The 25,566-nt window shown below is 42.2% G+C and overlaps 1 protein-coding gene across 1 annotated transcript in view; it reads right to left on the reverse strand.

Annotated features, from left to right (window-relative positions):
• Nucleotides 1-25,566, reverse strand: part of Manba (mannosidase beta) — an 85,390-nt gene that overhangs the window by 18,670 nt on the left and 41,154 nt on the right. Inside the window, exons 8-12 of the mRNA XM_021157735.2 lie at nt 9,106-9,257; nt 7,646-7,763; nt 5,449-5,535; nt 4,422-4,589; nt 1,976-2,194 (exon numbers count right to left, since the gene is read on the reverse strand). Coding sequence (XP_021013394.1) covers nt 1,976-2,194; nt 4,422-4,589; nt 5,449-5,535; nt 7,646-7,763; nt 9,106-9,257 — 744 coding nt within the window. The remainder of the gene's footprint in view (nt 1-1,975; nt 2,195-4,421; nt 4,590-5,448; nt 5,536-7,645; nt 7,764-9,105; nt 9,258-25,566) is intronic.

A 25,566-nucleotide genomic window follows, 5' to 3' on the forward strand; every position in this document is an offset into this window, starting at 1 on the left:
TGAATCCTGATGAAGACAAATAAAATTGAACAAAGGATCTTATATACATGTCTCAAAGGAAGATATGTTAACTGCAAGACACACGGAAAGAAACATTCAGAATAATCAGCCATCAAAGAAATGCAAATTTTCTGTAAAACTGTATTTCCACAAAAAAACGGTTTCAAAAAACGGAAAAAGATTGGAAAGTATCGGGAAAGCTAAGAGGAAAACTAATCGGTGATGTCAGTGTAGAAAAAAGGAAAAAAAAAGATTCTGAGCCTTAAGAGAGTCATTGGATGATTCAACTGCTGCACTCATAGGTTCACACCCAGTAAGTCTGAAAAATGTTTATTCAAAAACAGGCACACTGATACTCACAACAGCTTTCTTCTTGATAACACAAGTGTCCATCAACAGACAAAATGATCAACAAAGGTGGAAAGACATCCAATAGGACAGAATGAGCAATAAGAAGCAATGATCTTCTAACGAAACACATTAGGCCACTTTCATAACACCACACAACATATTATGTGAATTGTGAAGAATGCATAAGCCAGTAGACACAGACACCAAGTGGGGCTGGAGGGTCGGGTTGGGTCGGAAGAGAGTGGAGAGTGACTGCTAACAGGATCAGAGTTTCTACCAAGTCATGCAAAGGCTCCAAAAGCAGACAGTGGGGTTGGATGTACAAGTCTGCACATACACTGGGGACTAGCTGAGTTATACACACTTAGTAAACAAATTGCTTACCAAGAGAATTGCATATCATTAGAGGTGTTTCTAAAAGAACACACGCAATGCTAAAATTAAATCTTTAGATATAGCGAGATGAGAAGGAGGAGGAGGAAGAGAAGGAGGAGAAGGAAAAGAAGAAGAAGAGGAAGAGGAAGAAGAAGAAACAACATGAGAAATAAAAGGCAGACATGAGGGAGGAGGAGGAGAAAATGAAACTGGGTAATAGAGACCAGGACTTGCCTCTCCTGTTCATTTCCTCTAATGGGGTTGAGTATCCAGTTCTATAGCTATAGATGCTTAGACTGCATGGAACGTATCAATTCAGGATCCGGAGGATGGCCCAGCTGGGAAAGGCACTTGCTGCCCAGCCTGACAGTTGGATTCCCAGAACTCCAGCAGTAGGAGAGGACCAGCTCCTACATTCTCTCCTCTGACGACACACACACGCAGCAAGAGTAAAACATAGATAGATAGATAGATAGATAGATAGATAGATAGATAGATAGATAGATAGATGATGGATGAATGCATGCATGGATGGGCGGATAGACAGACAGACAGAAAAATGATTTAGCAACCAGAGTTGTTTTCGTGTACAATTATAAGTCAAACCGGGCAGTGGTGGTGCACGTCTTTAATCCCAGCACTTGGGAGGCAGAGGCAGGCAGATTTCTGAGTTCAAGGCCAGCCTAGTGTACAGAGTGAGTTCCATGACAGCCAGGACTATACAGAGAAACCCTGCCTCAAAAAACCAAAAACAAGCCAACCAACTAAACAAACAAACAAAAACAATTATAAGTCAAGCTTAAGTTTCCACAGGCTTCCATTTAACTTCTAAGTGTTCCTGAACACACACAGTGCTTTTAATTAAAAGCATACTGGAGGGCTGGAGAGATGGCTCAGTGGGTAAGAGCATTGACTGCTCTTCCAAAGGTCTGGAGTTCAATTCCTAACAACTACATGGTGGCTCACAACCATCTGTAACGAACATACATTAAATAAATAAATAAATAAATAAATAAATAAATAAATAAATAAATCTTTATAAATAAAACTTTAATAAAAAATAAAAGCATACTGGAAAGTTATCCCCTCAAAAGGCAGTTATACCATTTTATCTCCTCAGCCATCATTAAGGCTGGATTCTTTTCTTTCATCTCCTTCCAGAACTATAACAAAATAAGAAGTGCCTCTCATCTGAACCCACCATCTACCATTGTAAATCAGGGGGAAAATCAAGAGCCCAGTGGCTTACCTTTTCTAGTGTGCTAAAAGAAGGCCAGGACTGGTAGCCATATTCAGACACTAATCGAGCTTTTGGGAAGATCTTCCAATTCCAGCAGTCATTGATATAGTTATAAAAATGAATATCACCATACTGGATGCTATAAGGGTCGTAAGAGATCCAGCCTTCCTCCATGGTTTTCATCCCGTTGGTTGGGCTGGATGCAATGAAAGGACGGCTCTTGTCTTCCTGGACATGGGAATAAAATGATTTTAAGGATAATATGTTGGTTCGGCAAGATACAAACAGTTAACTTCTTTAAAAACAAAACATACCACCAATTCTAGAAAGGTCAGATTGCTGGGAGAAAGTAAACAGGGCAGTCACCACTCTCCCTGTCAACACTGTCTTGCTCATCTTTGCTATCCTTCCTCCAGTTATGAACACCTGAATCAATGACTCGTGGTACCTAGTCCCAATGTTTTCTGCTGAGTTTTTTTTTAATCACTCAGTAAATATTAAAGTTTTTGTTAACAATCTTTTGCAATTGTTACTGAAAAAATAGCACCTTCCTCTTACTCCCCACCCCCGACACACACAAAGGCCAGTATATATTAACAGACTGTTCAGTATGTCTAACTCACAATCGTGACAAAAGAGAGACACGTCATAGAGCTCCCAGGACACACTGGTAACCAGAACAGCCTTATACCTGCAACCCTCCCACCACAGACTAACTGTCCATGTAGGATACACACCAAAACATAACATCAGCACAAACAGGTACATATGCATTTGCATATGCACGTAAAAAACTGTAGAGGAGACATACCATCAAACCGTATAATCTAGATACTCAGTAAACATTTGGGGATCTATACATGAGCTCTATAGTGTGTAAAAACCTGCAACAGTAAGTACTGAATACATATGGAGAATCCCAGAGACAGTTTATTGTGGGGAATTGCAGGCTGGCCTCCAGTTGAGCTGAGGTCTGAACCCTGGAAATGGTGATAATTCACCTTCATGACATGGTAGGTGTTCCCTCATGCTCCTGGAACTCTAGCCCCTGCCTAAGTTACGGCCCCCCACAGCCCCCACAAGAGAAGCATGGTCAGTAGTCACATAGGCAATGGCCCAAGTTTCCGACCTTCAGGCTAAACTCTTCCCCAGTTACCTAGCAACAGTAAAGACCATAAATAGAGTTGTTCAGCCCCACCTGGCTCTCTTACCTCTTACTTGTCTCTCTTGCTTCTTACCCCTCACTCTCACCCCCTCTTTCCTCTCTCCTCTCTCTTTGTCTTCTCTTCTCTCCTCTCTTCCTCTTTTTTTTTTTGTTTTGTTTTGTTTTGTTTTGTTTTTCAAGATAGGGTTTCTCTGTATAGGCCTTGGCAGTCCTGGAACTCACTCTGTAGACCAGGCTGGCCTCGAACTCAGAAATTTGCCTGCCTCTGCCTCTCAAGTGCTGGGATTAAAGGAATTGCCACCACAACCGGCTCCTTCCTCTCTCCCTCTTATTCTTTTTCTCTCTAGCTCGCTCGCTCGCTCTCTCGCTCTCTCTCTCTCTCTCTCTCTCTCTCTCTCTCTCTCTCTCTCCCCATGCCTTTCTATAATAAAGTTCTAAAATCATAGAATGTCTCTGCTCATCAAGGCCCACTGCACTTGGAGGATGGGACAGGCTTTCTCCTAATGAGCCGTCTCTAATCCCCCATTAGAAGGCCTTCCTGTGCTCCAGTCAAGATCTGCTGCCCTCATTCTCGAAAGTGTTGGGAACCTCTCTTCCCTCATCCCTCTGTCCCATAACCCTGGTGGCTTTAGCAAAGTAGCTCCGGGGTTCCCTGGTAGGGCTGCCCCTTGGCCACCCCCTGAAGAGTGGGTCAGAGGCTTGAATGCCCACCCAGGGCTGAGTGGAAAGTGTATGGCAGCTCTCTCACGCCTGACAGACCAGAGAATAGGTAAAACTCTGGCAGGGTGTGTGGGTCTTCCCCCCCTTTTCTCCTGGGCCCCCTTTTTATTTCCCAACAATTTATCATCTAAGAAATCTACACACAACCCATACAGACCAGTTTCCTAGCACATTATAATGAAATACTCTGAATTTAAATGATGTTTCAAAGACTACCTTTAAAAGAGGCATACAATTAAAAAAAAAAAAAAAAAAAAAGGCCAGGTGGTGGTGGCATACACCTTTAATCCCAGCCCTCAGGAGGCAGAGGCTGGCGGACCCTGGTGAGTTTGAGGCCAGCTTGGTGCACAGAAAAAGCCTGGTCTACAGGTATTTTGAAGAGTCTGTGCCTTTTTTATGTCAAGAGGAAGGTGGTGTTTTTTTAGCAAGCAAGAACAGCCAAAGCTACACAGAAAAACCCTGTCTTGAAAAACTGGGGGAAAAAGGCAGACAACATACTACAACAATATTGAGACCTATGCATTTTAAAAGCACACCCTTAAATTCTACTTCCCCCAAACCATTACTCACTGATAAGACAATCTTTCTAATGTTTTTCACATAAAGGGTCACGTAGTCATCAATGTAAGTTTTCATGTCCCTGGGATTTACATGGAACCAGTTCACCCTGAGAGCCACTTCATTCTCATTATTACCACTCCATATGATGATGGAGGGGTGAGATTTCAGTCTCCTGACCTGAAATGTAAGAAAATGTAAATTAATTTCCCCATACCTACCACAGAAGAACTTGGAGCTGTAATGGTTAATAAAATTGTAAGCAGTACCTTTTCACGTAGGCGTTCTTGCCCGCCTGACACCTCACAGAATGGCTATTCATGCTCTATATCAATACAGCCTTAATAGTTCTCGGAAAGACTAGTGGGCATAGTTCAGTCATTTAAGAGCTTGCTATTCAAGCATGAAAACCTGAGTTTGATCCCAAGCACCCATGTCAAAAACTGTGGGTAGGGTTGAACACATCTGTAACCGTGGTGCTGGGGAGGGAGAGACAGGAGAATCTCAGCCTAGCCTCATCCAGAAGTCTCAGGTTCCAGTGAGTGAAATACATAAATAAACAAAAGCAAAGAAACAAACCTCTCAAATAAACAAACATGTAATAACTGTCGAGGCCTGTGTGGAATCCAAAACAATTCATGGATTCAAGAATCACATTAAATCTCTGTCCTGAGCTGGACTGGTGTCCATTTGCTGAGGAAAACTCCAGGAGCCACAGGATTAGGGAAGAGATAATGTAGGGTTTGCATGTGTTACACTGAGGGGCCCACTAAACCTCTGACCACACCACCAAGCAGGCAGCTGGATATGAGGAGGAGGGATTCGTCAGGGACTGGAAGACTGAGCATAAATCCGGGAGTTCTCAGCAAGTAGGTGATGTTCCAGGCAGGACACTGGGTAAGTCACTCAGGGAATGAATTACCAGACTGCAATTTTTCAGAGGAGTTAGTAGGAAACATCAAAAATGAGCAATTTAACAAAAGAAAAAAAATAAGATGTATTCATTTCCTCTCTTTTTAGAGGTGTAAGAATAGCATACCTGGTAGGTGACTTCTTTCCTCACTGAGGCTAAGAAGCCAGGCTCAGTTGGATAAAGGGCACTGGCAAACATAAAGTCCTGCCACACCTATAGGACAAAGGAAAAGGCGGTGTCATCGCACAAAGCAAGACTTGGTTCTCACTTAGGGGATTATCTTCCAAATAAAGGAAAAGCAAGCTCTGCAAACGCACCCACCTGAGCATCTCTGCCGAGGAAAAATGCCCATGCACGGAAGGATTTTTGAGTGTTGCACAAAAATGTTTAGAAAATCGAGAGAATAAGCAGGGAAGAGGATCCAGATGCTTAGCCCAGTATGGCACTGGTAGGGACAGGGTGACATGGTGACATAGTTCCTGCCCCTGGGACAGGGCCCTGGTATGAACCTCCATGAGTGTCAACGGCTGCTGTGGGCGTAAGGCTTGTTTGTATAATAATGCGCATATTTCACATTCCTCCTAGGAATGTCCTCCTGTTAATATTAATGACTCCATAAAATTTAGAAATAGCAGGAGTCGAGGATGTGGCAGTCTCTGAAAATGGTAACTGCTGGGACCCTCAGGACAGCCCTTAAGGCTATGGGAAAGAGCTATAAACACATGAGTTCAAAAATATATATAACTTCTCAACTATGAAACATATAAGGATGCAATATGAGTTATGGGGGCTTCGTGAATCTAAAGGAACAAAGGCAGCAACACTCTGAGCCAGGTTGTCAGAAAGACACAAAGGCAGGCAGATTCCTGAGTTCAAGGTCAGCCTAGGACAGAGGGAGGTTAGGCCCAAGTGTGGTGGAAATGGTCTTTTTAGAGCACGGTCCCACCCAGCTAGCCTAGCAGCAGTGTTTAACAAAGGGACACAGATCTCAGAATCCTTTTGCAAAGTTAAGAAAAAAAACATATGCTTCCTGTCTCTTAAGAATCAAAGAGCTGGGGTCACAAGATGCTGATTCACAGGATAATCAAAAGGAAACCCGGTAAACGACGGGACTGGAATGTAAAATAAAAGCCTGAACTTGTGCTCTGCAGGAGATGAGCCATCCAGAGAACTTTTTAGGATAAGAAGAGAGAACTGCTTGGAGAATACATACACACCCAAGCAAGCAGGACAAGTCAGAGAGATCCCTTAGAATAACAAGCAGCACACACATCATCCTTCAGCGCGGATCCACCATCTGACCTTGAGTCATTGCCTATCCTAGTCACCCCTTCGGTTAGAACCCCTCTCCAAGCTGGTCCTTAGCATCCAGAAAAGGAAATAATGAAAGAGAGGCGGCGGGGAAGGAAGCTCTGTAGGTCCTCCCCCATTCCGATGACTTTCTCATTTCACCAGGCATTTAGTAATAAGGAATACACTAGACTGTTAACACTAGAGTATGTTTAGAAATAATTTAGCTTTTCTGTAGACAGAAAGGTAACTAGATGCCCACGTTAATAAAGAGACTGAGAAGTCCGTTCCCAGGAGGCCTGTGTGGGGCAGCTGAGCAGAGCCCAGCCCCCAGCAGCCTGCCTTCCTGCCCAGATTCTACCATACACAGATAGTGAACAACGAGGCGTAGGTGCTCTTCCTGGGTCAGTTTAACTCTCTGTAAATGCAGACAGAGAACAAGAGTAGCCATGTCATGAAGGCTTGAGCAACAACAACAATAAATGTATAGCTCCGAGAAAAAAATGCCTGACATTCAATGAACAGTATAGAATGTACTAGACATTACCATGATGGGACCTCATTGTTGCTGTGATCCCAACTCTCTACTGGCTCTGTATTCCTAGAACTAAAAATAATAGATGATTGCCTCTCCAAATCCATGAGTTTAACATCTGAAGATTCAACTATGGGTCAAAAATATCCACAAAAGCCGGGCGTGGTGGCGCACGCCTTTAATCCCAGCACTTGGGAGGCAGAGGCAGGCAGATTTCTGAGTTCGAGGCCAGCCTGGTCTACAAAGTGAGTTCCAGGACAGCCAGGGCTATACAGAGAAACCCTGCCTTGAAAAATCAAAAAAAAAAAAAAAAAAGAATTCTGTTTTCTGTTAGCAACTATAGCTCGTTTACTCCTTGGCCAAAATTAATAAATATATAGACAATGGAACATGACTCCCTGCTCTGAGAGAAGTGATAAAGGGGTAATAATATCAACCCAGAACATCGGCGCAAGGACGAGTCACCTGTGGTAGACCGAGACTGCATCACGTACTCACCATTATCCCAAGTTCATCACAGAGCTCGTAGAATTCATCCTGCTCATAGATGCCACCCCCCCACACTCGCAGAGTGTTCATGTTCGCATCCACGACGGACTGGAAAAGGAGCTGCAGCCTGGAGAAGGAGTTGCAAGAGCAAATGCTAAGTCAGAAGTTGGGGAATTGGACAAAACTTTTCAAATCAGTTAAGGGAATGAATGAATGAATGAATGAATGAATAAATAAATAAATGCAAAATGATTTTGCTCCAATCAACACCAAAGAAACAGAGGTAAAATAACACAAGAGGCTCGTAACAACAACGAACTGAAAAATCTTGAATGATTTCCTCATTATGTAAATTTTCCACAACCTTAAACTATTTCTTGAATATTTTTTGCTTTATATTTTTGACCTGTAGGTAAGTGTAGCACACTGCCAGGGAAATGGCTTAGAAAGTATTTGAAAATGCGGCATGTGTAGGCACGTGCCTTTAATTGCAGCCTATGCCTATGGGCACATAACTGTTGCCCATCAGTAAGCCCCAGGTTCAAGGAGAGACCCTGTCTCAGAAGGTAGGGTGGAAAGGAATTGTGTAAGATACCAATCTAATAGACAACCTTTAGCCCTCACATGTGCGTGCATGCCACTGAACATGTAAACACAGACACAAAAAAAGAAAGAAGGAAAATACAGTGTAAACACGCCATATATACGAACGGACATTAATTTCTAAACTCTAATTTCAAGGCCTTCTAAGAACATTTATAGTCATCTTCCAGATAAAGAACTTCCATGGCTGTGTTTTGCTTTATACGTTTTCTTGTGTGTGTACTTAAGGTACATGGCACAGCATTGTAGGAGCTGCTGATAATAAAAAGGTTACTATTGGATTGAATTAGCAGAGCCACCATTCTGAATGTGACATGTGCACGCAAACAAACACATACACATATCATATACAAAAAAGATTAAGTGAAATAATGTTTTTAAATAATAAATATTTAATAATATTTTTAAATCTTTAATAGGATATTTTAAGTAAAATAGTATTTAAATTAAAAAAAAACAAGTGTAGACCCTCATCCCTTAAAACCATGCTCAAAAATATTTAATGTATTTCTTGAAGAACAACAACAAGCTGGATTTAAATTTTTTCTGAGACTAATTAGTCTAGCTATCAATGTGTCACTTCTTTTTTTTTCTCCAGAGAAAACATATAATGGTTTTCTAAAAGGCGGATAGCATATCTTTAACAGTCACAAACTAGTTATCTGTAAGACTGTATCTTAAGAGAAAGAATGACCGATTAAACATGATCTTGTCCATCCTGAAATTCCTGTCATGCTATTAAGCTATACTAGCCTCTAGTCCTTCTGCTGGGATTAAAAAAAAAAATGATATGAGTCACTTGACCTTTTAGCTTGGTGGCATTGCAGAGAGATGGGGGAGTGACAGGGAAAGAAGCCCATACTCACCTTTCGGAAGTGACTTTATCTTGGAAGGAGTCGGCTGGAATCCAATTTGAGCCTTTCAGAAATATAGGAAGCCCATTAATTTTGAAGTAGAAACTCAGACCAGGAGACCCTTTTATGCCCTCTTCTATCAGTTGCACTGTCCTGAAATAAACCTGCCATGAAAAGAAATAAACATCGAATGGAAACTGGAAGGCGTACACAAACTGTTTTTTTGCACAGGGAAGTAGGGATGTGGGAAGATGGCTCACAAGCATGAGAACCCCAGTTCAGATCCCCAGCACCCAGCTAGATGTGACCATTCCCTTCTGTGGTCCCAGTGATGAGAGGGGTGGAGACAGGGGGATCTCTGGGGCTGCTGACCAGCCAACCTAGCTGCAGAAGCAGTGAGCTCCAGGTTCTATGAGTGGTTCTGTGTCACGAGAACAAAGTGTATAACAACAGAGGAACTCACCTGACATCCTCCCTTGACCTCAATATATGCATGTATCTGCACACATCTGTATGCGCAAACACACACACACACACCAGTGCACAAACACACCATACATACATACAAAATCTTTAAAAGGGGAAGTTTATTTATTTAAAAGAGATTTCTTCTCTCTCTCTCCCCCTCTCCCTCTCTCCCTCTCTCTCCCTCCTCCCCCCTCTGTGTGTGAGTGTGTGTGTGCATGTGTGTGTGTGTGTGTTTTGTGTGTGTGCACTCTCGAGCAGTGCCCTCACAGCCAGAGCAAGAGAGAAGCAGAGAGAAGATTAAGTACTTCCAAGCTATCCTTGCTACACTGGAAGCTGACACTGTTCCTGGATCACTCTACCCAGGCTGATACTTGTTCCACAGGAAAGCCTGGACGACAAGAATATCTCTTTTCATCAATATCTGCTTCCTTGGCACACCAAGATGGCGCAGTGGGTAAAGGCACTTGCCTGCCAGCCTGAAGACCCGACTTTGAACCTGGGGCCTCACATCACAGAAAGAAAAAACTGAGTCCCACAAGTTGTCCTATGACCTACATATGAATTCACACACACACACATGAAATAAATGTAACTTTAAAAAATACTTCACGGGCTGGTGAGATGGCTCAGTGGGTAAGAGCACCCGACTGCTCTTCCGAAGGTCCAGAGTTCAAATCCCAGCAACCACATGGTGGCTCACAACCATCCGCAACGAGATCTGGCGCCCTCTTCTGAAGTGTCTGAAGACAGCTACAGTGTACTTACATATAATAAATAAATAAATCTTTAAAAAATAAAAAAAATAAAAAATACTTCACTCTTGCCAGCCATACAAAGATCAAGGATTGAATGGCATGGTCTATGCTAATAAACCTTAATCTTGAGCCAGAATGAAACACTTCTCAATTTTTAAAAATAATAAATTAGTTACCTATCTCATGTAAGGGAAGGAGCTAGCATGCTTCCATTTTCTCCCCCTTCCTTGCCTTTGTATTGATATAAGAAAGGGCACTGGAGCTGACATCATAGAAGGACAGAACGCCTGGATGAGGACAGTCAGACATTGCCACAAAAAACTGCCCTTCTGCTGTCGAGGTGAAGAGGTCGCTTGACATTTTTTGTAATTAATTAATTTTATTTTATGTGTATGATTGTTTTGCTTGCATGTATGTATGTCTGTGTGCCATGTGTGTACCTGGTGCCCATGGAGTTCAGAACAGGGCATCAGATCCCTGGAACGGGAATTATGAATGGTTGAGAACCACCCTGTGGGTGCTAGGAATGGAACATGGTCTTCTGCAAGAACACCCAGTGCTTCTCACCACTGCAACCGTCTCTCCAGCCCCCAGAGGCACTTTATGATGAAACCTAGGACAGAGGTATCTTACGGTGCCAAACTGTTGTCCAAGTAAAACTGACACAATTGCCTCCTCCTCTCTCACTCCCCGGAAAGATAGTGGGACTTTCCAGAGACAGGTGACTAGGATGATGTCATCAACAACAGGTAATAGATACTGGCTGCATACTCTGAGTGATCTATTTCTAAGGTAGAGGTTGGAAGTATAAAAAATGGTTTTGTTGTTATTGCTGGTGATTTTTTGTTTGTTTATTTTGTTGTTGTTTTTCTATCTGGTTGGTTGGTTGGTTGGTTGGTTGGTTGGTTGGTTGGTTGGTTGGTTTTTTTAGGACAAGGTCTCACTATGAAGCTCTGGCTAGCCTAGAACTCACTCTGTAGACCAGGCTGACCTCAAATTCATGGAGAACCACCAACTCCTTGTGAATACTAGGAGTAAAGGCATGATCCACCACTCCCGGGTGAAAAAGCAGGTATAAATAGATGAATTTAGGCAGGGTCTGGTGGCACATTCTCTGGGAGGCAGAAGCAGGCAGATGTCTATGAGTTTAAGGCCAGCTAGGCCTACATAGTGAGTTCTAGACCAGCCAGAGCTACGTAATGAAAATTGTTTCAAAGAGAAATAATAACAAAAGAGATTAATTTTCAGGCTGGGAGTGGTGTTGTACACCTGTAACCCCAGCACTCAGGAGGTAGAGATAGGAGGAAAGAGAGTTCAAGACCAGCCTGGAATACACAGTGAGACCTCATGTCAAAAAAACAAAAGAGAGACTCGGTTTGTTCTCTGTAGCTTTCCTGAGAACCTACTGGCTATCAGTGGCCATCTGTTCTGAATTCTGTAACCTTTCTATTGCTCAATACATCCTTACTTTGAGACTTAATGTTTTCCCAGCAACCTAAACAAAACTATAAAGACTAAGTTGTATTCATTATAATCAAAACTCACTTTAGAGTTTAATAATATTTCGGCTCACTGTAAAAGAACACTTATAACATTTTTCTTACTCTAAAGATGAATTGTAAAAATGTGATCAGAAGGCTTAAATTCTCAGGCTCTGGCTATGACTCCATTGGAAGCCTGCCTTCCTGGCACGCAGAAAGCCCTGAGTTGGATTCCTGTGCATCCTAACGCCAGGCATGGTGGCACATATCTATGATTACAGAACTCAGGAGCTGGAGGCAGTGGGAACAGAGGTTAAAGGTCATCCTTTTCTATATAGCAAGTATGAGACCAGACTGGGTTACAAGCAACAGGGTCTAATGAACAGAACATTTCAATTCTCAATTCGGAAACTTGAAACTGACAGATAAGAAAAACTGGGTGTAATTATAAACAAGAAATAGAATTTTGATAAAACGCATCTTTCCCTTGACTTTTCAGAAGTCAATAATTTATTATACCTAATGCAAATGTAACATCTTTTAAAAAATATTTATGGGTTATTCCTCCTTTGGGAGTTCTTTCTCACTTTTGCTTTATAAATCTTTTCAGTTTAAAAGTAAATAAATAAATAGGTAGGTAGATGATAGATAGATAAGAGAGATGGATGGATAGATAAGATAGATGGATAGATAGATAGATAGATAGATAGATAGATAGATAGATAGATAGATAGACAATAATTATGGGGTCTGGGGAGGTTATGTGCTTGTCATGCCATCATGAAGTTCTGAAATTGAATCCCCAGCATCTATGTACAGAATATGAATATGGCAGTGCACCCCCGCAATCCCAGCATGTGCCTGTAATCCCAGAATTGGCAAAGTACAGACAGGAGCATCCCTGGGGCTGGCTGGTCCCCAATTCACTGAGCTCAAGGTTTAGTGAGAGACTTTGTCTGAAAGACATCAATGATGAAAGACACCTTTTAACAATCTCTGGCCTCTACACACATGAATATATGTATGCAGTGGCACACACACATACACACACACACAAAAGCATGTATTCAGATATACACCACACATGCACAAAAGTATTATGGTACAGTCGTGTCATTCTACAGCTAGTTATTCATGGAATAAAGCAGTAGAAATCAGATATTTAAAACATAGAAATAGGAAGCTCTTAAAAAGCCAAGGATTGGTTAACCTTTACCAACCAAAACCCAAGACTGCATCAAAGCTTTTACAGGATGGACATGCTGCACTGGCTGCAGATGTGTATGTATTAGTTGAGAAAGAAACAAGCAGCCAGCACTGCTGTGTGCCTACGAGAAGAAACAATAGTGAAGGAAATCGCAGCCCCTGCCTCTCAGCAATGACAGAGCAACCAGCTAATTAAAAGATTCAGTTGCAAGAGACATAATGGGTGGCCACGTAGTCTGAAGATACTAGGCTTCAGAAAAGGGTCTGTCTCTGGGTGTTAGTAGACCTGTCTTTTGTTATATTCCCTTGTTGTAGGATTAACACATTAAAGATAATCGACTATAAAAATTGTTGGCACAGCCGGGCGTGGTGGCGCACGCCTTTAATCCCAGCACTCGGGAGGCAGAGGCAGGCGGATTTCTGAGTTCGAGGCCAGCCTGGTCTACAAAGTGAGTGCCAGGACAGCCAGGGCTACACAGAGAAACCCTGTCTCGAAAAACCAAAAAAAAAAAAAAAAATTGTTGGCACCAAAAAGTAAGAAGTATTGAACTATTCAAAGTACAAGATGATGTGTGACCCTTAGGGTAACCTATCCATTCTAGGCTAACATCTGCACAGATGTTACAAGAACAGACACAGGTGGCATTGAGCTGCCTTAGTAGGAATCACAGCAGCACCCCTAAACTGCCCCGTTTACCATCACCCAATAACAAGAAAAAAATATCAATTGCACATGAGAAAGTCCTTGACAAAACAGGAAATGTATTAATTTTATAAACCCTGTGTTGATTTGAATGAGAACGTCCCGCATAGGCTCATGTTTGAAGGCTTGGTCCCTCAATGGTAGAACTATTTGGAAAGAGTTTCAAAAGCCTAGGCTAATCTATCTACCTACCTATCTATCTATCTATCTATCTATCTATCTATCTATCTATCTCTGTCTCTCCCTCTCTAACTCTTATCTCTCTCCAACTTCCTTTTCTTTCTTCTTCTTCTTTTTTAAATGGGCCACTTTTTATTTGTTTGTTTTGCTTTGCTTTGTTTTTCAAGACAGGGTTTCTCTGTATAGCCTTGCCTGTCCTGGAACTCACTTTGTAGACCAGGCTGGCCTCAAACTCAGAAATCCACCTGCCTCTGCCTCCTGAGTGCTGGGATTAAAGGCGTGCGCCACCATGCCCAGCTCCACTTTTTTTTTTTTTTAAGATTTATTTGTTTATTATATGCAAGTACACTGTAGCTGTCTTCAGACACTCCAGAAGAGGGAGTGTCGTTGCGGATGGTTGTGAGCCACCATGTGGTTGCTGGGATTTGAACTCTGGACCTTCGGAAGAGCAGTCGGGTGCTCTTACCCACTGAGCCATCTCACCAGCCCCACTTTTTTTTTTTTAATGTAAGTTTTTTTGTTATATGTAAGTACACTGTAGCTGTCTTCAGGCACCCCAGAAGAGGGCATTACCAGAAGAGGGCATCAGATCTCATTACTGATGGTCATGAGCCACCATGTGGTTGCTGGGATTTAAACTCAGGACCTTCAGAAGAGCAGTCAGTGCTCTTAACCACTGAGCCATCTCTCCAGCCCTCTCTCCAACTTTCAAATAAGTTGTAAGCTCCGGGTGTTAGATCAAGTGGGGAAACCCCCACCCAATTCCCGATTCGGTGTGCACCCAAAAAATCACGAAGGACCATCTCTTGATGTAATTACATGAGGACATTTAATTACGGAGCTCCGGACACGGACACAGATGTCGGCCACAAGGCTTGAAAGCTAGGGGGTTTTATGGGGTATGGGGCTTAGGGGTGTGGAATTCAGCATAGGACACACTATTGGCTTATTCAAACATTAACAGAAAGATTACAAAGATCAGGACTTTGTTCCTGTGGGCTGGGGGCTTATCTTTGTTCACATAGCAACCAGTTGATGTATGACTTTACCCGGCGCCAAGGGGCAATAGACAGAGGGGAGGTTCTGGCCAGATGGTATTGACTCAGATAATATAGCCCTGCTGGTCCTTGCATACCTTTTCATCTTTACAGTCAAGATGTTCTTAGGAATGCCTTAACAACAGCCCTGCCCTGGCATGCCTGGGGGCTGTTCTGCTTTGTTCTCAGTCCCAGGCCGGGGCAGTGGGCTCCTAAACAACTCACAAGTTACAATATTTCATCTTCCTTCACAGGCACTGTTCCAGCATCATGCCAGCCTGCCTGTTGCCCTATACCCTGACAGTCATGCACTAACCGTCTGAAACTGTAAGAAAGCTCCCAGGCTAAACGCTTTCTTTTACAAGTTGCATTGTCATGGTGTCTCTCCACAGCAACAGAAAGGCAACTAAGACAAGCCCCGAGGCCGAGTTTGTGTCATTTCAATATTCGTGAGACAAAATGGAGAACAGACACAGAACACCGTGCCAACAATGTCCTGAGGGGAGAGCCGCTGAGCTAGCATCTCAGCAGGGAGCGAGTTAACCATCAAGCTCAGGAAGTGCCACATTTATTTAACTGAGCAGTGGACCAACAACCACAGCGCCTCGGCTTTGAGGCATCTTCTTAAAAGTGAACGAAGCGTACACTGTCAATATCTAAGGCCAATAATAAAACTCAACAGAAAAAGCAAGGCTTGAGCTGGGCGTGGTGGCACACGCCTTTAATCTCAGCACTCGGGAGGCAGAGGCAGGTGGATTTTTGAGTTCGAGGCCAGCCTGGTCTACAAAGTGAGCTCCAGGACAGCCAAGGCTATACAGAGAAACCCTGTCTCGAAAAACCAAAAAAGAGAAAAAAAAGAAAAAAAAGAAAGAAAACTCGACCAAAATTGGGCATGCACACTGTTTTATTAGGTACAGGTACTTACAACCAATCTTTTTTTTTTTTTTTTTTATACCTACCACCTTGAGCTTAAAAGCATCCAATACTTAACTAACAGACATCTCAGATGACATCCGTGGAAAAACCAAGCATGTAAATGTGCTACCAAGGGTGGAAGTGTTTCAGCTTTGGGAAGATTCATAACCCTCAGGGAAGCAGTCCTTTTCCAACAGCCCATGTGGTATAGTCCTGTTTCACACATGGGTAGACTCCATTGTAAGTGTAGGTCAGGGAGGGTTCTAACAACAGAATCAAGAGGACATTGAAATGCCTTTAATTCACAGTCCAACTAACTTTAAGAAACTCACTCTTTGTGGTTTTACTTTTTAAATACTTGGTTTTTTTTTTAATTGTTAATTATGTGTATGGGTATGTTCTGTGTGAGGGTACGCATAAGTACGTGCAAGCATCCAAAGGGGCGAGCTGAGGTCATCAGATCCTCTGACGCTATCCATAGGGTGCTGGACACCAAACCAGGGTCCCATCTCCCATCTCCAGGAACCAGCACTTGATAAACTCGAGTACAATATCTACAACTATCTGAGAAGACTCTTCATGTCGTCTCTCCCTTTCCAGCTAAATATGAATGCTATATAAAATGCATATTATCTTTGTGAGCTCAGAGTGCTGTTGCATGCAAACTGATTACATGCAGAGGCACTGAGAACCCCATCCTCCTAGTTAAAATATTAGAGATTTGTGAGCATGAAAGATGATGTTATTCACCCCCAATATTTTATCCCCTAACTATATCTTTTTTCAAAAGGAGTCACTGGACCTTCAGAAGTTTATACCACGAACTTCTGATGAATAAGTAAATTATCTAATTCTCAGTTTCAATACTTAACATGCTAAAAAGTATGGACCACAGAAACATACACATAGCATGATGTTTAATATGTTTTTGAAGGTAAAAAGTAGTTCAATGTCAAAAATAAATTTGAGAATGACTTATGTAGGGGAAATGAATTATTTCTTACTATCTATTAATATTACAAATAATATTAATTATAAAACATGATAGTATCTCTACCGATCCCCTAACCATTCCAGCAAGAACAAAAGGATGCCTTAAAGTACCCAAGAACCTTTGAGGAAGAAGTTCTCAACCTGTGGGGCGAGACCCCTTTGGGGGTCAAATGACCTTGTCACAGAGATCACTTAAAACCATCGGAAAATAGATATTTACAGGAGCAAAATTACAGTTATGAAATGATGTTATGGTTGGGGGAGTCACCACAACATGAGGAACTGTATTAAAGGGTCACAGCATTGGGCAGGTTGAGAACCACTGCTCTGGGGGAAGCCGCAGTTACCAGCCACCTTGTTCTGGCACTTGGTCATCTTAAAGGCCAGTGCCCGCCCGCAGGATGAATGTCGCTGTCCTCCTGTCCCCTGGCAGCCTTGACTGATAGCACAAAAGCCTTCTGCAACAGGTATTTTGTTTCCCGGATACAATGGCCTTTGAATAGCTTTTGAAAAGAGATCCCTGAGCAATACGCATTTGCATTCAGAGTGATCCATCATCCCCTGATGGGACAAAAGAACTTTAAACAGCCCAATGAAGTAAATGCTATAAGGGGGAGCAGTATAAATATTTTTTAAAAAATGAAGAGGGCTGCAGAGATGGCTCAGAGGTTAAGAGCACTGACCGCTCTTCCAGGGGCCCTGAGTTCAATTCCCAGCAACCACATGGTGGCTCACAACCATCTGTAGTGAGGTCTCATGCCCTCATCTTGTGTGTCTGAGGACAGTGACAGTGTGTTCATATACATAAAATAAATAAATAAGTCTTTTTTTTTTAAAAAATGAAGAAATGTAAAATCAAGCAGTTTAGATTTTTAAATGATTTATGGGTTTTTTTAAATTTTATTTTGGGGCAGTGGGTGGGGGGGCATTGTGTGAGTGGCACTAAAAGCCAGCAGAGGGCATCTGACCCCCTGGAGGTGCAGTTACAGGGCTTATGAGCTGCCCAGTGTGGGTGCTGTGAACCAAACTCAGGTCTCTAGCAGCAAGCACTTCTTAGCCACTGAGCCAAGACCCAATTTTAAAATCACATTTAAATCAAAATTTAGCATTCCAATTTTTCAATCTCTTCTTGATGGTTCTATAAACTCATCACTTGATCAGATGTTTTGTTTTGTTGTTTTGTTTTTTGAGACAGGGTTTCTCTGTGCAGTCCTGGCTGACCTTGAACTCAGAAATCCACCTGCCTCTGCCTCCCAAGTGCTGGGATTACAGGCATGCCCCACCACCGTCCGGCCAGATTTTTTTTTTAACTGCTTCATACACCTGTTAAATTCAACTCATAAAAATTGTTTTTATTTTGCTCTGTTTTGTCTTTTGAGGCAAGGTATCACAAAGCCCCAGGCTGGCCTTGACCTCACTGTGTAGCCAAGGCTCACCTTGATCTCCTCTTGATCCCCCTGCCTCAGCCTTCCTTCCAAGCGCTGGGATGACAGGTATGGACTGTTATGGCAGCTATGATTTCATTGTTAAAACAGAAATGCTAGATTCAAACGTGCAGTCCTCAATGCTGTCCTCCAGATGGGGCTCTGGATACTGAGACCAAAGGCCAGAAAAGCTCATGACTGATAAGCAAATACCACATGCCTCACATTCCTCTCTCTTGCTGATCAGACAGACAGAGTGAATCACAAGCCTGGAGCCACTTCTCAGGTGTGTATAAGCAGATATTTACGAAGATGTCCGGAATTTTCTTTTCTTTTTTCTTTTTGGTTTTTCGAGACAGTTTTTCTCTGTGTAGCCCTGGCTGTCCTGAAACTCACTTTGAAGACCAGGCTGGCCTTGAACTCAGAAATCCGCCTGCCTCTGCCTCCCAAGTGCTAGAATTAAAGGTGTGCGCCACCACGCCCAGCCATACCATTTCATTTTGTTTTGGGTGAACCAATGGCCTTAATAAGGGTCACTTAAAAGAACGTCAGTGATGGGCTATAGGAGCATGGTCAACCGGAGAAAATGTGCCCCCCCCCCAACTCCAGAACCATTACCTATAATAATAGGTCCTGTGGCATGGTGGCTGGAGCAGAGAGCTGAGAGCTCATATCTTTTACTCCAAACAGGAAGCAGAGAGAGAACGAAATGGCAGGAGTCTGTGAATGTTCACCTCCAGTGACCAAGAGCCACCACCAACTGCCTCCCAGAAAAGTGCTACCAGCCAGAGAACTAGTGTTTAAAACAAGAGTCTGGGAGGATATTTGAGACTCAAACCACAGTATTGATCTTTGGAGATATATATATATATATATATATATATATATATATATATATATAATACCAGGTTTGCCAATCTACCACGCCATAGCCAATAGCAAAAACTCATTTGGTTAGTCTTAGGGATGTTCTCATGTGACATCAAAGAGATGGGGATATCTTAAACACAACGGTAAGTTCGGTCGACATCCCTGGCTTTTCTTTCTTTTTGATACATTCCAGCAACTTGCTTAAATTGCTTGCCCCTGACATTAAAATAAAAAATAAGTTCCCGGACACTCGCCAGCTACCCACAACACCCGCCACAGGATCTTAAGACTTCTGGTGAGTGGAGCACAGCTTCTGCTCCAATCCAATTGCGCGGGACCTGAGACTGCATTAGTTAGGGAAGCAGAAACGGGCCTGAGTAGGGCCACAGGCCTCATCCGGCCGGATCAGCGCAGGGGTAGCGGGAGCTCAGGGTTGCCTGACACCCGCCAGCTACCCACGACCCCCGCCGCAGGATTTTGGGACTGCTGGTGAGTGGAACACAGCTTCTGCTCCAGTCCAATCACGCGGGACCTGAGACTGCTCTGGTTGGGGAGGCAGAAATCCGGCCTACATAGGGCCACAACCCTCTTCCGGTCAGAAAAGCACCGGGGCAGCTGGGGCGCAGGGTCGGCTGACACTCACCAGCTACCCACAACACCCGCCACAGGATCTTAAGACTTCTGGAGAGTGGAACACAGCTTCTGCTCCAATCCAATTGCACGCGGGACCAGAGACTGCATTAGTTAGGGAAGCAGAAAACCGGCCTGAGTAGGACCACAGGCCTCTTCCGGCTGGACCAGCACCGGGGTACCATCAGCTACCCATGCCCCCGCCGCAGGATTTAGAGACTGCTGGTGAGTGGAACACAGCTTCTGCTCCAATCTTTAAACAGTGACAACGATAACAACTAACCCCAGAGATTACCAGATGGCGAAAGGTAAACGTAATAATCTTACTAACAGAAACCAAGACCACTCACCATCATCAGAACCCAGCACCCCCACTTCGCCCAGTCCAGGGCACCCCAACACACCGGAAAAGCTAGACACGGATCTAAAAGCATATCTCCTGATGATGATAGAGGACTTCAAGAAGGACTTTAATAACACACTTAAAGAAATACAGGAGAACACTGCTAAACAGGCAGAAGACAATAAAGAGGAAGCACAAAAATCCCTTAAAGAATTGCAGGAGAACAATGCTAAAGAGTTACAAATCCTTAAAGAAAAACAGGATAACATAATCAAACAGGTAGAAGTCCTTACAGAAAAACAGGAAAACACATCCAAACAGATGATGGAAATGAACAAAACCATACTAGACCTAAAAAGGGAAGTAGACACAATAAAGAAAACCCAAAATGAGGCAACACTGGAGATAGAAACCCTAGGAAAGAAATCTGGAACCATAGATACGAGCATCAGCAACAGAATACAAGAGATGGAAGAGAGAATCTCAGGTGCAGAAGATTCCATAGAGAACATCAGCACAACAATCAAGGAAAATTTAAAATGCAAAAAGATCCTAACTCAAAACATCCAAGAAATACAGGACACAATGAGAAGACCAAACCTACGGATAATAGGAGTGGATGAGAATGAAGATTTTCAACTCAAAGGACCAGCAAACATCTTCAACAAAATTATAGAAGAAAACTTCCCAAATCTAAAGAAAGAGATGCCCATGAACATACAAGAAGCCTACAGAACTCCAAATAGACTGGACCAGAAAAGAAATACCTCCCGACACATTATAATCAGAACAACAAATGCTCTAAATAAAGATAGAATACTAAAAGCAGTAAGAGAAAAAGGCCAAGTAACATATAAAGGCAAGCCTATCAGAATTACACCAGATTTTTCACCAGAGACTATGAAAGCCAGAAGATCCTGGACTGATGTTATACAGACACTAAAAGAACACAAACTCCAGCCCAGGCTACTATACCCAGCCAAACTCTCAATTAACATAGATGGAGAAACCAAAGTATTCCACGACAAAACCAAATTCACACATTATCTCTCCATGAATCCAGCCCTTCAAAGGATAATAACAGAAAAAAACCAATACAAGGACAGGAACCACGCCCTAGAAACAACAAGAAGGTAATCCTTCAACAAACCTAAAAGAAGACAGCCACAAGAACAAAATGCCAACTTTAACAACAAAAATAACAGGAAACAACAATTACTTTTCCTTAATATCTCTTAATATCAATGGACTCAACTCCCCAATAAAAAGACATAGACTAGGCCGGGCGTGGTGGCGCACGCCTTTAATCCCAGCACTCGGGAGGCAGAGGCAGGCGGATTTCTGAGTTCGAGGCCAGCCTGGTCTACAAAGTGAGTTCCAGGACAGCCAGAGCTATACAGAGAAACCCTGTCTCGAAAAACCAAAAAAAAAAAAAAAAAAAAAAAAAGACATAGACTAACAAACTGGCTACACAAACAAGACCCAACATTTTGCTGCTTACAGGAAACTCATCTCAGAGAAAAGGATAGACACTATCTCAGAATGAAAGGCTGGAAAACAATTTTCCAAGCAAATGGCATGAAGAAACAAGCTGGAGTAGCCATTCTAATATCTGATAAGATTGACTTCCAACCCAAAGTCATTAAAAAAGACAGGGAGGGACACTTCATACTCATCAAAGGTAAAATCCTCCAAGAGGAACTATCAATCCTGAATATCTATGCTCCAAATACAAAGGCAGCCACATTCATTAAAGAAACTTTAGTAAATCTCAAAGCACACATTGCACCTCATACAATAATAGTGGGAGACTTCAACACACCACTTTCACCAATGGACAGATCATGGAAACAGAAACTAAACAGGGACACAGTGAAACTAAGAGAAATTATGAATCAAATGGATCTGGCAGATATCTACAGAACATTCTATCCTAAAACAAAAGGATATACCTTATTCTCAGCACCTCATGGTACCTTCTCCAAAATTGACCACATAATTGGTCACAAAGCAGGCCTCAACAGATATAAAAATATTGAAATTGTCCCATGCATCCTATCAGATCACCATGGACTAAGGCTGATCTTCAATAACAAAATAAATAATAGAAAGCCAACCTTCACGTGGAAACTGAACAACACTCTTCTCAATGATACCTTGGTCAAGGAAGGAATAAAGAAAGAAATTAAGGACTTTTTAGAGTTCAATGAAAATGAAGCCACAACATACCCAAACTTATGGGACGCAATGAAAGCATTTCTAAGAGGAAAACTCATAGCTCTGAGTGCCTCCAAAAGGAAACTAGAGAGAGCACACATTAGCAGCTTGACAACACACCTAAAAGCACTAGAACAAAAGGAAGCAAATTCACCCAAGAGGAGTAGATGGCAGGAAATAATCAAACTCAGGGGTGAAATCAACCAAGTGGAAACAAGAAAAACTATTCAAAGAATCAACCAATCAAGGAGCTGGTTCTTTGAGAAAATCAACAAGATAGATAAACCCTTAGCCAGACTCACTAGAGGGCACAGGGAAAGCATCCTAATTAACAAAATCAGAAATGAAAAAGGAGACATAACAACAGATCCTGAAGACATCCAAAACACCATCAGATCCTTCTACCAAAGGCTATACTCAACAAAACTGGAGAACCTGGCTGAAATGGAGAAGTTCCTAGACAGATACCAGGTACCAAAGTTGAATCAAGATCAGGTTAATGATCTAAACAGCCCTATATCCCCCAAAGAAATAGAAGCAGTCATTAATAGTCTCCCAACTAAAAAAAGCCCAGGACCAGATGGGTTTAGTGCAGAGTTCTATCAGACCTTCAAAGAAGATCTAATCCCAGTTCTTCACAAACTATTCCACAAAATAGAAACAGAAGGTACTCTACCCAACTCATTCTATGAAGCCACAATTACTCTGATACCTAAACCACAAAAAGACCCAACAAAGATAGAAAACTTCAGACCAATATCCCTTATGAATATTGATGCAAAAATCCTCAATAAAGTTCTTGCTAACCGAATCCAAGAACACATCAAAACAATCATCCATCCTGACCAAGTAGGTTTCATCCCAGGGATGCAGGGATGGTTCAATATACGGAAATCCATCAACGTAATCCAGTATATAAACAAACTCAAAGACAAAAACCACATGGTCATCTCGTTAGATGCGGAAAAAGCATTTGACAAGATCCAACACCCATTCATGATAAAAGTCTTGGAAAGATCAGGAATTCAAGGCCCATACCTAAACATGATAAAAGCAATCTACAGCAAACCAGTAGCCAACATCAAAGTAAATGGTGAGAAGCTTGAAGCAATCCCTCTAAAATCAGGGACTAGAAAAGGCTGTCCACTTTCTCCATACCTATTCAACATTGTACTTGAAGTCCTAGCCAGAGCAATTCGACAACAAAAGGAGATCAAAGGGATACAAATTGGAAAAGATGAAGTCAAAATATCACTTTTTGCAGATGATATGATAGTATATATAAGTGACCCTAAAAATTCCACCAGAGAACTCCTAAGCCTGATCAACAGCTTCGGTGAAGTAGCTGGATATAAAATTAACTCAAACAAATCATTGGCCTTTCTCTACACAAAGAATAAACAGGCTGAGAAAGAAATTAGGGAAACAACACCCTTCTCAATAGTCACAAATAATATAAAATATCTTGGCGTGACTCTAACTAAGGAAGTGAAAGATCTGTATAATAAAAACTTCAAGTCTCTGAAGAAAGAAATTATAGAAGATCTCAGAAGATGGAAAGATCTCCCATGCTCATGGATTGGCAGGATCAACATTGTAAAAATGGCTATCTTGCCAAAAGCAATCTACAGATTCAATGCAATCCCCATCAAAATTCCAAATCAATTCTTCAACGAATTAGAAAGTGCAATCTGCAAATTCATCTGGAATAACAAAAAACCTAGGATAGCAAAAACTCTTCTCAAGGATAAAAGAACCTCTGGTGGAATCACCATGCCGGACCTAAAGCTCTACTACAGAGCAATTGTGATAAAAACTGCATGGTACTGGTATAGTGACAGACAAATAGACCAATGGAATAGAATTGAAGACCCAGAAATGAACCCACACACCTACGGTCACTTGATCTTCGACAAGGGAGCTAAAAACATCCAGTGGAAGAAAGACAGCATTTTCAACAAATGGTGCTGGCACAACTGGTTGTTAACATGTAGAAGAATGGGAATCGATCCATTCCTATCTCCTTGTACTAAGGTCAAGTCTAAGTGGATCAAGGAACTTCACATAAAACCAGAGACACTGAAACTTATAGAGGAGAAAGTGGGGAAAAGCCTTGAAGATATGGGCACAGGGGAAAAATTCCTGAATAGAACAGTAATGGCTTGTGCTGTAAGATCGAGAATTGACAAGTGGGACCTCATGAAACTACAAAGCTTCTGCAAGGCTAAAGACACCATCAATAAGACAAAAAAACCACCAACAGATTGGGAAAGGATCTTCACCTATCCTAAATCAAATAAGGGACTAATATCCAATATATATAAAGAACTCAAGAAGGTGGACTCCAGAAAGTCAAATAACCCCATTAAAAAATGGGGCTCAGAACTGAACAAAGAATTCTCACCTGAGGAATACCGAATGGCAGAGAAACACCTGAAAAAATGTTCAACATCCTTAATCATCAGGGAAATGCAAATCAAAACAACCCTGAGATTCCACCTCACACCAGTCAGAATGGCTAAGATCAAAAATTCAGGTGACAGCAGATGCTGGCGAGGATGTGGAGAAAGAGGAACACTCCTCCATTGTTGGTGGGATTGCAAGCTTGTACAACCACTCTGGAAATCAGTCTGGCGGTTCCTCAGAAAATTGGACATAGTACTACCGGAGGATCCAGCAATACCTCTCCTGGGCATATATCCAGAAGATGTCCCAACCGGTAAAAAGGACACATGCTCCACTATGTTCATAGCAGCCCTATTTATAATAGCCAGAAGCTGGAAAGAACCCAGATGTCCCTCAACAGAGGAATGGATACAGAAATTATGGTACATTTACACAATGGAGTACTACTCAGCTATTAAAAAGAATGAATTTATGAAATTCCTAGCCAAATGGATGGACCTGGAGGGCATCATCTTGAGTGAAGTAACACAATCACAAAAGAACTCATACAATATGTATTCATTGATAAGTGGATATTAGCCCAAAACTTAGGATACCCAAGATATAAGATACAATTTGATAAACGCATGAAACTCAAGAAGAATGAAGACCAAAGTGTGGACACTGTGCACCTTCTTAGAATTGGGAACAAAACACCCAGGGAAGGAGTTACAGAGACAAAGTTCGTAGCTGTGATGAAAGGATGGACCATTTAGAGACTGCTGTATCCAGGGATCCGTCCCATAATCAGCTTCTAAACGCTGACACCATTGCATACACTAGCAAGATTTTGCTGAAAGGACCCA

This window comes from Mus caroli, unplaced genomic scaffold (genome assembly GCF_978045245.1).
Source record: "Mus caroli unplaced genomic scaffold, Mus_caroli_1 scaffold_3, whole genome shotgun sequence".
Classification (NCBI taxonomy): Eukaryota; Metazoa; Chordata; class Mammalia; order Rodentia; family Muridae; genus Mus; species Mus caroli.